The sequence below is a fragment of the Rutilus rutilus genome (genome assembly GCF_951802725.1).
Source record: "Rutilus rutilus genome assembly, chromosome: 5".
NCBI classification, from domain to species: Eukaryota; Metazoa; Chordata; class Actinopteri; order Cypriniformes; family Leuciscidae; genus Rutilus; species Rutilus rutilus.
In genome coordinates this window covers 3,475,989-3,490,861 of record NC_140213.1, presented here as the reverse complement: position 1 = coordinate 3,490,861, position 14,873 = coordinate 3,475,989, and the positions used below count along the sequence as shown (strand labels likewise).

The window sequence follows — 14,873 nt, the reverse complement described above, 5'->3', positions numbered from 1 at the left end:
CCAATGAAACTAGCCTTTGAGTTAAGAGTTGGCCATTTACATCACAATCATTTCCACCACAAAACGCTGTCAAACACAATACATTTAAAATGTAGGCAAAGTTACATTGTGAAAATGCAAAAATGGCGGATGACTGTTCGCATTAATATTACACAGGGCACTAGTTTGGCTACACTGCTGTGTTGTCCTTGTGTAAAGCTCAAAAGCTTGAGATTGACATGTTGGTTTAAACCAAGCTAGTCTTTCATAACAGTGCAGTGGAGCCCAGCCCAATCATTACACAGAGATGTGTTGGTTTTACAGTGCTGCCAGTCGTCTACACACTCCCACTGCCCATGAGTGTCCTTTTTCCATTAAGTGCCCTGTTATTCTCTGGCTACACCACTGAGTAAAGCTGCAAGAGAAATCCTGATGATTTTTAAGTGCTGCTGTTAGGCAAAAGCTGTCCTTTTCCCCCGGGAAATCAATATTCTGTGTGTGTAAACAAAAGAGCTATAATAATATGTTTTTATATAGCGCCTTTCAAGAAGGACACTTTATATAAAGTTGACATAACTAAAATAATACAGAGTGAACATGCAGTCAGATGGAGATCATATAGCAAACAAGACAATAGCCAACATAAGTAAAAAATAATCTGTTAACCAAACAACCAACAAGGTCTGGAGTGAGGAGTGGCGCTGATGTTTTGGGGCAGCTGAAATGCTGAATGCCCCACCATCAGCAGTAGATAGTTTGAACTTGGGTATATGAACTTATTTTTCAAAATTAGTAATACAACAATCGCTGGACAACAGGGAAAGCTATGTTTGCTTAGCATACCGTCAAACACTACAATTTATGAGTTTAATATCATGTTTTGCTCCAAAATCACAATACATGTCAGTCGTGTTCGAAATTACTTCTGTGGTTTCATGATGCTTCTTAGCAGTGTGAGAATATATTATTTTATTAAATTCTATGATACAAGCTATGTTGATTAACATTGCATTAAAGGGTTAGTTCACCCAAAAATGAAAATTAGCCCATGATTTACTCAACCTCAAGTCATCCTAGGTGTAGGGGAGCGCGGGGCACAACCTAACGCGGGGTTAGTTGTAACGTGCTTGTTTTAAATTGGATGACGAAACTTTGTGTATTTACTAGTTGTCATATCAACACTATATAGGAAAAAAAAATCCGCTAAATTTTTTTTTTTTTTGGAAGATATCCATAGACATTTATTAAACCATAGCAAAAGTAAATTTCTTACTTAAGTTAACTTTTCATCTCTATTTTTTGTGTTTATTTAAAATAAGACAAATCTGATATTATTTTAATCTCCAAGATGTTATTTAACAGTTGAGATAGTTATTTAATGCTTCGCTAACTAGCAGAAGACACTAGCAGGGTTTAAATCCCAGTTGTGCAGGCGGGGGCATGTTGTAACACTGCGTTACAATGTGCCGCTATTAGAAATATGCTATTCTATTCTATACTTGTATTAATTTTATTGAGAAAACGTGAGAAAAAAGGTGAATAAAGACTGAGAGTCAATGTTCAGAAATGACTAATTATTTATTTGTTTTGAACTATGTTGTATAGCTGTGTTTTCATGTGTTCGTAGTCAAAACTCAAAAATGAGTTTATATTTAATTATTAAAAATTGCCATTATTTTATATGAAAAAGTTTTTTAATTGTATTTTATTTAGAAAATATTTTAGTTTGTTTTGTATATTTTTTTTATTAGATCAGATAGCATTTTAAGCTGTCATATGGTCATGTTACAATGTGCCCCTCGACATGTTACAATGTACCCCACCTATGGGGCATGTTGTCACATTTCACTTCCATTCTTTCGGGGTATATCAAGAAAAAAGTATATACTGTATTAATAAAACAAAAACACATAATTGTAGTAGACATGTGGGAAATTAATGTGGGGAAAAAAAAAATACTCTGAACCATAAGTAGATTTACACAAACTGAGAAAGTCAAAAAGCGTTACTTTGTGCCCCGCTCTCCCCTATATGACATACTTCTTTCAGACGAATACAATCGGAGTCATATAAAAAAATGTCCTGGCTCTTCCAAGCTTTATAATGGGAGTGAATGGCTGGAAAGATGTTTTACTCCACTTGGCTCCAGTGGGTTAATAAAGGCCTTCGGAAGCGAAGCCATGGGTTTTTGTAAGAAAAATACCCATATTTATAACTTTATAATCTAAAATAACTAGCTTCCGCCAGACGACCGTACGCATACTACGCAATTCGACTTGCGCCACAAGAGTAACCCGGGACGCATGTAGGATGTAGGATGTAGGAGTATCGTAAGCTAAGACGCCTCTCGCGGTTTAAACAAATAGGGCTGTGCAACAAACTGAAGCTCCTCTTCTATTATATAGAAATCCTCCGATATTTCTCTTCAAAATTGCTAATTCACGACCGGTGTTTTGTTTAGCTCTTTCCTCTGAGCTTCCACGTTCGTCATTACATTGTGCGTCGGGTCAGGGTTTAGTCTTCCACCGTAAATCGATGCGTACGGCCGTCTGGTGGAAGCTAGTGATTATAGTTTAGAAAGTTTTAAATATTGGTATTTTCCTTACACAAATGCTTCAGAAGGCCTTTATTAACGCCCTGGAGTAGAAGTGGAGCACTTTTATCATGGATGGATGCACTTTTTTGGGCTTCAGATTTTCTCCAGCCATTCATCTGTTTCATCAGTCAAAACGTCTCTATTTGCATGTTATTATATCCATAAGGCGTTTCCTGAAATGTCATAAGTTTAATACTTCTTTGAATCTCACTTGTGGATTTTCTGCGCGAGGTATGAATCAGAATGCACTGGGCTTCCAGTATGAATGAAACAGATATGTGTTTAGCGCTCTATATAGCTATCATCTCCCCATTTTGGGTAAAAATAGAAAAATAATACTAAAGTACTTTGTAAAGTAGAACCTTGAGTAGTTTTTAAGCAACCTACTTATTTACTCTTACTTGAGTCATATTATTTTTCAGTACTTCTACTTGTACTCAAGTGAATTATTACTTAAGTAGCAATACTTTTACTTAAGTACAATTTGTTAGTACTCTTTCCACCACTGAACTCTTAGTTTGGTGGCCTACCCACTTAAGCCCTTAATCGCTTAAAAACAGTATTGGGCTGAAAGGTTGTGTATCATCAGATTTGAGGAAGAGGAAATAGACTAGAAATAGAGGTGAACCAAGAACGGATCCTTGAGGTATACCACGGAAAAAAGTGTCAGACCAAGATTTGTGTTTATTAATGCTAATAAATTGTTGCCTGTCGAAGAGATGTGAAGAAAAAGAGTCGCAGTAATACTGATAGCAGTTCGACAAGATAGGAGCACTGAATGGCAAACATTATAAAAAGCTGCAACTACACCTGAAAAAACACTATAACTCCACACACCGTATGATTCATGAAGTTGAAAATTGGTGTGCATCTTCTTTGGTGGGCGTCCTGACATATCCTCTACTACTTAAAAAAACAAGGCCACCAGCAGCCAATCAAATTGGATTCAATTGAATTCAAACAAACATGGATTTAAACCATTAGGAATGAAAATGTTAGACTTCCTAGATCTGGGATTATTGGTAAATCCTTAAATATACCTGACATTAACCATGTTGAGTATGCTGTTAAAGAAGACTACAACGTTTGCAGCAAAATCTCTATTGTTCTGGTGAATAAATAAACAAACAACTAAATGCAAAAGTTGAAACTCCAGATGGAGAAGGAAAATGCTCTACATGCTCAGACCAGATAGGGAATGGCCAGCTGTGTAAACTAATAACACTGATGATGCTGCAATAGAGAAAAAACACTTGGTAATAATTCTGTTCAAACACTACTTAACCCTCATAAGCTTTTCCTAAGCCTCCTACGTGAAAAAGGGTCACACCTGGGCTGTTCACAGTCCTTTATGACTGTGTAACTTTTTATTACTTCTAAATAAATTAAATAACACAAATTTCCCCAAAGTAGTAACAATACATTTATACATTTCTTTGGGTGTTTTAAATTATGGAGCTTCTCTACAGTAAAAATATACACTTCTAGAAGTTGACACATTATGAATTTAAATGTATCAGGTATTTGGTCCAGATTACTGGCAATTACAATATTTATATATATATATATATATATATATATATATATATATATATATATATATATATATATATATATATATTCTAGATTTATAAGCTGTTTTCCTCATACATATATATATATATATGTATGTATACTGTATATAAAAAGTTTGTTTTTTTGTTTGTTTGTTTTTTTAACGTAAGATTTGCAAGTAACGCTTACAATCATAGACTTTTTGACGTTGTGGGGACATTTTTCTGTCCCCATGAAGAAAGAAAGAAAGAAAGAAAGAAAGAAAGAAAGAAAGAAAGAAAGAAAGAAAGAAAGAAAGAAAGAAAGAAAGAAAGAAAGAAAGAAAGAAAGAAAGAAAGAAAGAAAGAAAGTTTTGTGTCATATAAACATATAAACATATAAATTTGGTGCTTTTCACCAAAAAATGTAAATTCCTTCATCATTTACTTTCTTTCATGCTCTTTTGAAAAATGTAGGTAACACATACGTTTTGGCTACTATTGACTTTCATTGTATGAACAAAAAAAAAAGTTTTACATTTCTCAGAATTTATGTCATCTTATTTTATGTTCCACAGAAGAAAGAACATCCTACAGGTTTGGATTGGAAGGACATGAGGGTCAGTAAATGATGACAGAATTTTCATATTCAATTTTCAAGCTCGGAAAACTTCAGTTACAGATTTGTTTCCACAACACAATATACAGGTCACGTACTTTAATTTAAGACTCCCCCACTTCCTCTGCAAGCGATATTTGTGGCATACTGAGACAGTGGGCTCAGGGGACTTTCCACTGCCTCCATAGCTTAAAGACAAGATAGAAAGATAGTTTCAGTAGTTAATGTTAGCATACGTACACCTTAAAAGCTTCTGCATGCCTGAGAAAATGAAAAATATAAAAATAAAAAAGCCTTCTGTACCATAGTAACAGCCAAAGAAAACAATGGATTTGATATGTAGAGCAGGTGACAGTACTAACCTCTCAAAGTAGAACTGGGAGCAATAGTAACAGATGAAGAACAGCACAACCGGGAGGAGTCTAAAAAACCATGCTAGAATAGAACAAGAAAGAGACAGATAATGAATTAAAATACAAATATTATAAGATTTGTGCAGTTCTAAACTGCCAAACCCTGCATTTAATAGCATTTGAGTAGTACAGTAGTGGCCAAAAGTGATGTCCAGTGGGGATATTTGTTTTTAACGACCCTACAATTAAATCATCAAAATATGAGGAAAATATTATATATATTTTTTTTTATATATTACATATGAGGGAAGAACAAAACATTAATCTTGGGTGAGGTATTATTTGGCAAAGAAAGGCAAACTACAGCTACAGGTTTTATTTTACTATGCAAAAAAAATACATGAAACAATAAGCTCACAGGAAAAAGCATGTATTTACTACAACATAATCAGATATTAATATTCCATTGCTTCTCTCTCGTTTTTGTGTTTTGTGTTCATAATTTCTTTGTATGTCCGCCTGGCCAAAAAAGTAGTATCAGCACAATTTGGCATGTTTCATCGCATTAACATAAACACAATTTTAAAATAGTATTATTTATTAATTATTTTGCCAAATAATTTGGTCAGATAAAGACCTTAACCAAGTTCAGTGTTTTGATGTCCCCTCATATTTAAAATATGTTTTGTGTTTTTTTTTTAAAATGTAGGGCCATAAAATCAAATATCCCCTCCAGACATCACTTTTGGACAAAAAAAAAAAAATTACTTATAGTAATAATATAATAATAATAATAATAATAATTATTATTATTATTATTATTACTATTATTGTTGTTAGTCATCTAGAATAATTTCCATAAAACAACAGACTAGACTCTGATTTCTTGTGCCTACTTTTGCATATTGTCACCTTCCTAAAATAATTTTTTTTTTTGCATAAGTCATCTCCTCATGATGCTGGCCACCTCTGGTAAAATCACTCACATCCTCAGTTGAACAGATTATGCATTTCTACCCCTGTAAGAAGAAAGAAAGTCTACTCGGCCTCTGAAGTTTGGTTCCGTTTTTTGTGTTTTCTGAGAAACCTGAAAAAATGACTTAGGCAATTATGTTAGGAAGGTGACGATATTATATTGTGGCTATCTATCTGTAGCACTTTTGACATAAAAATGTATAAAAGTTTGTTTTTTTCACATAACCTATCAATTAATATGAGATTACATTACAAGTATGTATAAAACATTCTAGATTAAGTGTCATCTTCCATGCCTGTCACCGACCAACTGCCCCTGCACTGATTATGTGTGTTCGCATGTACTTACTTTTGGCTGATTTTAAGGTCATCTTCACATATGCCTTAGCCCTCTGATTTCTGAACGGTCCATACTGTTCTCCTGATGAAACACAAAGTCGCATGGTGTAGAAACAATACTGTCACAATCCCTCTCCTCCCACAACAAAAAAAAAGAAGTCAAACTGGGAGATCAAAAGTGTCCTACCAAGCATGTCTTCTGTCAGTTGTGAACATTTCACTTCCTCACTCTTTCTATGTCTAATGCTTCCTCCCTAAAAAGTGAGTTTGCTTATCGGTGTTGGAGGTGGAGTGAAGGGAGCTTGAAGAAATTATTAATGTGTGACAGTGGGAGAGTTTGGTCACCGTGTGTTAATCTGGCCCTGTAGATCGAGCACAGGATTCTGGATTAAATCAGGTTATAAAGCCATTGATGTCATTCAACAGACTATAGGAGAGAGATGTGCGATACATGCACACGTGCAGATGCATGAAAACCTACAAACCCAAATTTGGTTTCCTTTTTTAAATATAAAGTTCTAAAGGTCACTGAATTAGGATATGAAAACATGTGTATTGTTCTCCAAGAAACCAAATAAATATTTGCAAGTGACTGACTTTTTTTATTCACAAGGATGTATTAAACATGTCACATATATAGACTGCATGTATCACTTTTCAGTGATTTTGAAGCATTTCAAGATTAGTGACTCAGTGAGGCTGGAATAGTCCCATGGGGTCATTTAGACAATGAAAGAGATAAAGGCATTTTTGCTAAATTACTCAAGAATTTCAAAGAATTTCAATAACACAATAGCCGCTTTCACAGACCATAAAATATAATTTATCGATATACTAATCAAATATTGTCACCAACAGTTGATATGAACATGAAGATCAGGTATAACTTCTTTAAAAATCCACTCAGAAGACAATACAAACAAAGATGAGCAAACAAAACCAACCGCCATGTGGCAACGTGACCGGGCAATGAGTGATACAAACACAGCAACTTAAAAAGCAAGGCGAACGTGGGTAATTAATGACACACAGCTGAACTGAAAACTAACAGGAAACTGGTGAAAACAAACTAAAACTAAAATGAGTGTCAACACCAAACCAAACAGATAAAAAAAATCGAAATCTGACTACGTCTGCTAGAAATCTTATAATAGGCCATGTTCGAATCTTCCATCAGGACAACGATCCAAAACAAACATCAAAATCAACACAAAAATGGGTCGCTGAGCACAAAACCAAGCTTCTACAATGGCCATCCCAGTCCCTGACCTGAACCCTATAGAAGATGAGCGGGCTGAACTGAAGAGAAGAAGATCTGGAGAGATTCTATATGGAGGAATGGTCTCTGGATCTCCAAACTCATCAGGCATTATAGGAGAAGACTCAGAGCTGGTATCTTAGCAAAAGGAGGTTGCAAAATGTATTTAATAAAAGGGTGCTGTCACGGTTCATGGATTTGCTTGCTCATTCTGTGAGTACTGCGCTGATCTGATTGCCTATCAGACGAGCGATCAGATCAGTCGCAGGTGTGTCTCGTTTATTAGTCCTATATGTAGAGCTGTCTGACTCATGTTCGGTGTCAGATCGTTTTGGTTGCTGGCTCTTGTGCTGACATCTGTTCTGTGCAGTTCTGGTCATGCTCTCGGCTCGCACGGATATCCTGTTTGTCGTTCTGCCTGAACTGTGGTCAGCCTGTGCTGAGGAGATTCACGACGCGTCACTTCTCTTCTACCCTGCTTGGATTCTACTCTACTGTTCTGGTGTTTCCTGGGACCTGCCGAGGGCTCGTTGTTTGCCAGCCAACCTGTTTGTTCTACTGATTGTTTACAATAAACTTTATTTCGACTCGCAACTGGATCCGTTGTATGCTTCCTGACAGGTGCAAATAAATGTTCCCAATGTGTTTTGGAGAAAAACATTTATTTCAGTATGTGTTTTCTTTTATTTTTTTATCAGTTATCAAAAGGATAAACACTGCAAATTTATTTTTTACAGCCATCTTTGATCATATTTACCAAGGGGGCAAATAATTCTGACCAGCACTGTATATTTATGGAGTCAGAGTTAAAGATAATCAGAAAAAAAAAAAAAAAACTGTGGTTCACAAATTGTAATCAATTTGCCACAAAACAAAAAAAACATGGAAACACAAGCCACTGTATCATTTCTCTTACATGCAGAAGGGAAATGACAATAAAACCACTTGACTTGACCACATAACCAATGATATTACTACATCTTTGTTGAATTGGTGTAATTATGATTATTTAATAAAATAACATCCCACGAATTTTACAAGAACTATTATCACAGATCATAAAATGAATCACTTTATAATATCAGAGTTAAAGATAATCCGGTTTCGCATAAACGTCTGAGAGTAAATGATTAACCTGTTAACCGTCATATATATTTTGAGCATAGATCTGAAATTGAAGGCATGTAAATAATTCATATAATTCATGTAATAATTCATGAATACACTGAAATACAGACCTAAGGGTGGTAGTAGTAATAATAATTATAATTATAATAATAACAATATAATAAAAATCAAACCCATATCGCCCCCAAACATGCCCCATTACAGCATTCACTTCTCTGATTGCCAGACGTCTCATTCTGCTCTCCTGGAAGGAGCTTCACTAGATGGGTTAAGGATGTAATGCATTTCCTGAAGCTGGAGAAGATCAGGTATACCCTTAAAGGCTCCTTGCAAACATTCAGGAAGGTTTGGAGCCCCTTCTTAGAATACTATGAGAGCTTACAAACACCCTTAAATACGGATGAATAAGAAGTTATCTTCAGAGTGAAGCGGCAACATCCTTTTTCTTTTTTTCCTATTATTATTATTATTTATTTATTATGTATTTGACTGGACTTATTTAGATATCTTTTTTGTATTATTATTATTCTATTCCCCTCTTATTTTTTTCCACTCATTCCTTTACTGTACTGGTAAGGTTATTATGTATTGTATGTATATGCTCCTGCAATCCTTAGTTGGATCAGCACTTCAAAGGACAATCATTCTTGGGGAGATCTGGATTTAAAGGGACAAACTGGGATGGTTGGTTGGTTGGGGTGGGGGGGGGGGGGTATCTTCATAGGAATTAATATTTGTATAACACAGCAACATTTGGTTGTATACATTTGGTCTAATATGTGTTGTAAAAAATGTTACATGGTTTAATAGAAAATCAATAAAAATTGTTAAATAGAAAAATCAAAGCCATATGTCTAACCAAGTTACTTTCTAAAGTCCCTCGTCTATGGAAAGATGCCATTGTGGTGCCAATTGCGGAAAAAAAGAAATTCTCCTTCTCTTAAAGATTATAGGCCTGTTGCATTAACCTCTTTGGTTATGAAATCTTTTGAAAAAATAATAAGGAAGGAGATTTTAGCCTCAACACAGTCAGCACTTGACCCTATGCAGTTTGCATATAGATCTGGTAGAGGAGTTGATGATGCCACTTGTACCCTACTGAATTATGATTTTAAGACATTTGGAAGGAAAAAAGAATCATGTACATTTGCTATTTATTGATTTTTCTTCTGCTTTTAATTGTGTTCAGCCTTTTATCTTGGCAAAGAAATTGATTGATCATTTTCATTTAGATTTAAACATTGTGCGTTGGTTGGTGGATTTTTTAACCAATAGATCCCAAAGAGTGCGTGTCAATGGAGTGTTGTCGAATGTATTATTGTCTTCCACAGGTACCCCACAGGGTTGCGTTTTGTCCCCTCTTTTGTTTTCTTTATATACTGACGATTGTCGTAGTATTTTTAATGGGAGACACATTGTTAAATTTGCGGATGACTCCGTGATTGTGTCTCTTCTTAATGAGTTTGAATCAGATTCTGGTCCAGTGACAGATCATTTTATCCAATGGTGTGATGCTTCATTTTTAAATATTAATGCTTCGAAAACAAAAGAGATGTTAATTGATTTCCGCAAGAAGAGCTCTGTACCTGTGTTGCCCTCTGTTATAAAGGGACATCAGGTAGAAGTGGTTACCCAGTACAAATATTTAGGGACTGTACTTGATGATAAATTACAATTTGAGGCAAACACTGATATTATAAGAGGAAAAGCTCTTCAGCGTATGTATTTTCTAAGGAAACTTCGATCCTTCAACATGGATGTTTCTTTGATGAAAATGTTTTATACTTGTTTTATCGAAGCGGTTTTAAGTTTTTCTATTATTTGTTGGTATGGTAATCTTAATGTTAGGAATAGGAGGAAGTTGTCAAGCATAGTTATAATGTGCAGTAAGATAGTGGGGATTGAATTAAGGACTATTGCACACATTTATGAGCATAGGACGACTAGGAAGGGCCAGTTAGTCCTTTCCGATGTCACTCATCCATTGTGTGTGGATCTTCAACTACTTCCTTCAGGACGGAGATTTAAACTCCCCTTTTGATATCACAAAAATTGAGCCCGCTAAAAAGTTTAAAGGGTTAGTTCACCCAAAAATGAAAATTCTGTCAGTAATTACTCACCCTCATGTCGCTCCAAACCCGTAAGACCTTCGTTCATATTCAGAACACGAATTAAGATATTTTTGATGAAATCCGATGGCTCAGGAGGGGTAGAAAGATCTCTTCTGATACAGAAGAGAAGAAATAACTTAATAAAGTTGATATTTCGGTTTTTTGGCACACAAAAAGTATTCTCGTCGCTTCATAAAATCAAAGCTGAACAACTGTAGTCACATGGACTATTTTAACGACGTCTTTTTGGGCCTTTAAATTGATAATTAAATAGCTGTCAATGCAGCAATCCTGAGTCATCGGATTTCATCAAAAATATATTAATTTGTGTTACGAAGATGAACGACATGAGGGTGAGTAATTACTGACAGAATTTTCATTTTTGGGTGACCTAACCCTTTAAAAGTACCATTTGCATACGTCCAATGTCAAAATACAGGATGAATTTAGAGTGCTTAAGCGTTCCATTGATACCTAATTTATGATGATTACTAAAATATGTTATAGGAAAAATCTGTAGTACTCTCCATTATATTATATTATATTATATTTAAAAAAAAAACTCTGTTTCTGGAAGTACCCCACATGTATGATAAGTTTATGGGTAATTCATAATAAAAAAGAAATGCATTATTAAAGACTACAATAAAAACAGTTATATGAATTTCTCTGAATCATGTCTGCCACCTCAATTCAGATTTACTTCATATCCAGGAACTCAAAACAGCAATACGCTGAATGGACAGCCTGAAGAATATGTAAAAGCTCTCCAGCTCAACAAACAGATTGCAGTTCTCATCAAACGAGCATAATGCCGTTAACACGGGTGTGTTCATGATGCACCAGCAACCTTTACTCTCACCACAACACATTATCTATAAAATTGTCTTCAAGGCCAGGAAGTCAGCTCTTATGCAGTCGATAAAAGGCAAAAGCGCCATGCAATAAAGCATACTGAAAATTTGCATTTTGTACAACTGCCTCTCAATACTCAGCAGTTCAATAAAACAGAAGTGTTAGTCATTCGCACTGCTACTATACTTATAGAGTTGCAGTTAGAGGGAAATGCTTCATCCTGGTTCTGATAAGCATTTCTTCTTTGGAACAAAATATCAAGTTGTAACATGACCAGCACCTCTGGAGTTCATTTCTAGTGCAACACAACGGCAACATGAGCATTGTGCTTAACAAAGGGAACAAGTCGTCACCCTTATTGTTACCTCAAAAACATTTAGAGCTAAAATCCAGTTCTGAACAAGAGAAAAGCATATATTTTCTGCATGTTCCTAATTGGATTGTATGGCCTTGGCAACTATCCTGTGATAATAAATCCCTTTTGATAATATTTGATTATTACTTCTGCTTTTCCATACTTCTCTGAAGTTTCTTACCAGATGCTGTAGTGTTTCATCAGTTCTAGACTGACAGCATGAATCTAAAAGTGTGCAGATGAAAGTCTTTCTCTACGGTCATTTTCAGCGATTCATTCCCCATTCTCCCAGTTTATAAGCAGATTTAATGAGTTTAACCACTGACTGCACTATCTTATCACATGTGCTGAGAACACATTGAAAATCTGTGTATCAAATCTAGTTTATTGCTGGAAATATACAGAAAGGTGTGTCTGTGTGTTTGTAAGCTTTTAACTAGATCTAGTTACATATTTATAAAAAATAAACATTTTCTGTTCCACAGAATTGCGGGCGAGGAAGTGATGACAGAACCGTATTTGCTGTCTGACGTGGCAGGGACTGAGATTTACAGATAATACTTTATTTCATTTATGATAGTTTGGACTTGTAGATTTTGATACATCAATTCTAATTTATTTATGATAATGTATTTGTAGTTTTTTGTACAGTACAGGCCAAAAGTTAGGAAACATTACTATTTTTAATGTTTTTGAAAGACGTTTCTTCTGCTCATCAAGCCTGCATTTATTTGATCAAAAATACAGAAAAAAAAAAAGTAATATTGTGATATATTATTACAATTTAAAATAATTGGTTTTCAATTTATTATACTTTAAATTATCATTTATTCCTGTGATGCAAAGCTGAATTTTCAGGATCATTACTCCAGTCTTCAGTGTCACATGTGACATATCACATGATCCTTAAGAAATCATTCTAATATTCTGATTTATTATGAGTGTTGGAAACAGTTCTGCTGCCTAATATATTTGATGAATAAAAGGTTAAAAAGAGCTGCATTTATTCAAAATAAAAAAAACATTTTCTAATAATAAGTCTAATAATACAAAAGATTTCTATTTAAAAAAAAAAAAAAAAAAAAAAATTTATTCATCAAAAAATCCTAAAAAAGTATCACAGGTTATGAAAAAATCAGCAGAACTGTTTCCAACTTTGATAATGAATCATCATATAAGAATGATTTCTAAAGGATCATGTGATAGACTGGAGTAATGATCCTGAAAATTCAGCTTTGCATCACAGAAATAAATGATAATTTAAAGTATAATAAATTGAAAACCAATTATTTTAAATTGTAATAATATATCACAATATTACTTTTTTTTTTTTTCTGTATTTTTGATCAAATGATACAGGCTTGATGAGCAGAAGAAACTTCTTTCAAAAACATTAAAAATAGTAATGTGTCCAAACTTCTGGCCTGTACTGTAAATGAAGTGCCATCTGAAATTTTCTTCTAGAATGATCATTTTTACAAAGCTTGTATATTTAAGTTAAGTAATGTCACTTAAATGACAATTAATAGGTCATTTGCATTGCCATTTAAGTGAAATTATTGAACTTAAATATACGAGCTTGATCAAAATGATCATTCTAGAAGAAAATTTCAGATGGCACAGAGGCTTTTGCATCTGAACTCTTCATATATTTGCTTGGTTTAGTCATGTTATTGGTGAGATATATTTTCTTTGTAATATTTTAACTTCTCTCTTGTTTGTCCTGTGTTTGCCGCATGACCAGGTGACCGTCGAGTGACTAACTGATTGCTGTTTAAAAGAACTCTGATTGTGTTTGTTACTCACACCCTGATGAAGGCTTATAAAATTTAAGCCATGAAATAATAAAGGCTTTTTATATTTTTCTAAAAACTAATATTCGACTGCCTTGAAAAATCAGGTACATTTAGCAATATAGCGGGTGAATTACGTATGTGATGTATGAACTATATACCGTTCTCCACTGACGTTCTATGATGTTCAAGGCAGACTGAGATGGCGAACGGGAACATGGTTTGTGCAACAATAGCAACACATTATTAGCTGTTTGATAACGTAGTCAAGCAAAAGGCTAATCATATCAATTACCGTTATGTGTCCGACGTTGTAAAGAGCGAAACGGTTGTGCAGCGTTTACCTCAGTAAAGTTGAGGGAGTGGATCTCTGAGCTGAGTGAGTGGAGGCGGGGCTAATTAGCATATTCATTGATAAGGGTGTACAGTCACGCTATTTACAGGTTTGAAGAATTTTTTTTTTTAAATATGTCATTTTAGTGTTCAAAGATGAGTTTTAAAGGATACAATTATTGACTACAGGGGGACTTTAAAAGATGCAACTCCTCTAAATAAGCAAGCAATAAGCAGAAATCAGAAATAAATGGCTGTTTTAAATACTTCAATGAATTTTATCTGCCGTTTATATGAGAGAAAGCATAAAAATAGCTATGACCTGACTGAAAACAGAATCCAATAATCTTGATAGGCTTGAGCTCACAGCTCTGCTGTTTACCCTGTTTAACCTTGGCTCTGCGTCCAGACAAAGACAACATTTAGCAGTCAGAGCAAAGTCCTTGTGTCCCAGCATGCTCAGCGTTAAAGACCTTCTCTGAAAACATACGATTCTAAGTGAGAAACAATTAACACATTTGACATTAACAAGCATACACAGCCATGAATATGCAAATGAGTCCCCGCCTCGGGGTCCTGGTCCCCAGCTCGGGCTGCTGTCATTGAGTAACTCTAGTAATCGCTGCACAATGGCAAGTGGAAATATC

At 34.7% G+C, this 14,873-nt stretch overlaps 1 protein-coding gene across 6 annotated transcripts in view; it reads right to left on the bottom strand.

Annotated features, from left to right (window-relative positions):
- The window catches only part of st3gal4 (ST3 beta-galactoside alpha-2,3-sialyltransferase 4), a 36,616-nt gene that overhangs the window by 15,098 nt on the left and 6,645 nt on the right, over positions 1-14,873 (bottom strand). For 4 of the 6 annotated variants that reach the window (XM_084409228.1, XM_084409230.1, XM_084409227.1 and 1 more), the window contains exons 2-4: positions 6,404-6,475; positions 5,089-5,161; positions 4,825-4,914 (exon numbers count right to left, since the gene is read on the bottom strand). In XM_084409228.1, the coding sequence (XP_084265354.1) occupies positions 4,825-4,914; positions 5,089-5,161; positions 6,404-6,425 (185 nt within the window). In that variant the 5' untranslated portion in view covers positions 6,426-6,475. Of the gene's footprint in view, positions 1-4,824; positions 4,915-5,088; positions 5,162-6,403; positions 6,476-10,899; positions 10,994-14,873 lie in introns of those variants that run through there. The other 2 variants (XM_084409225.1, XM_084409226.1) reach the window with 2 other exon arrangements.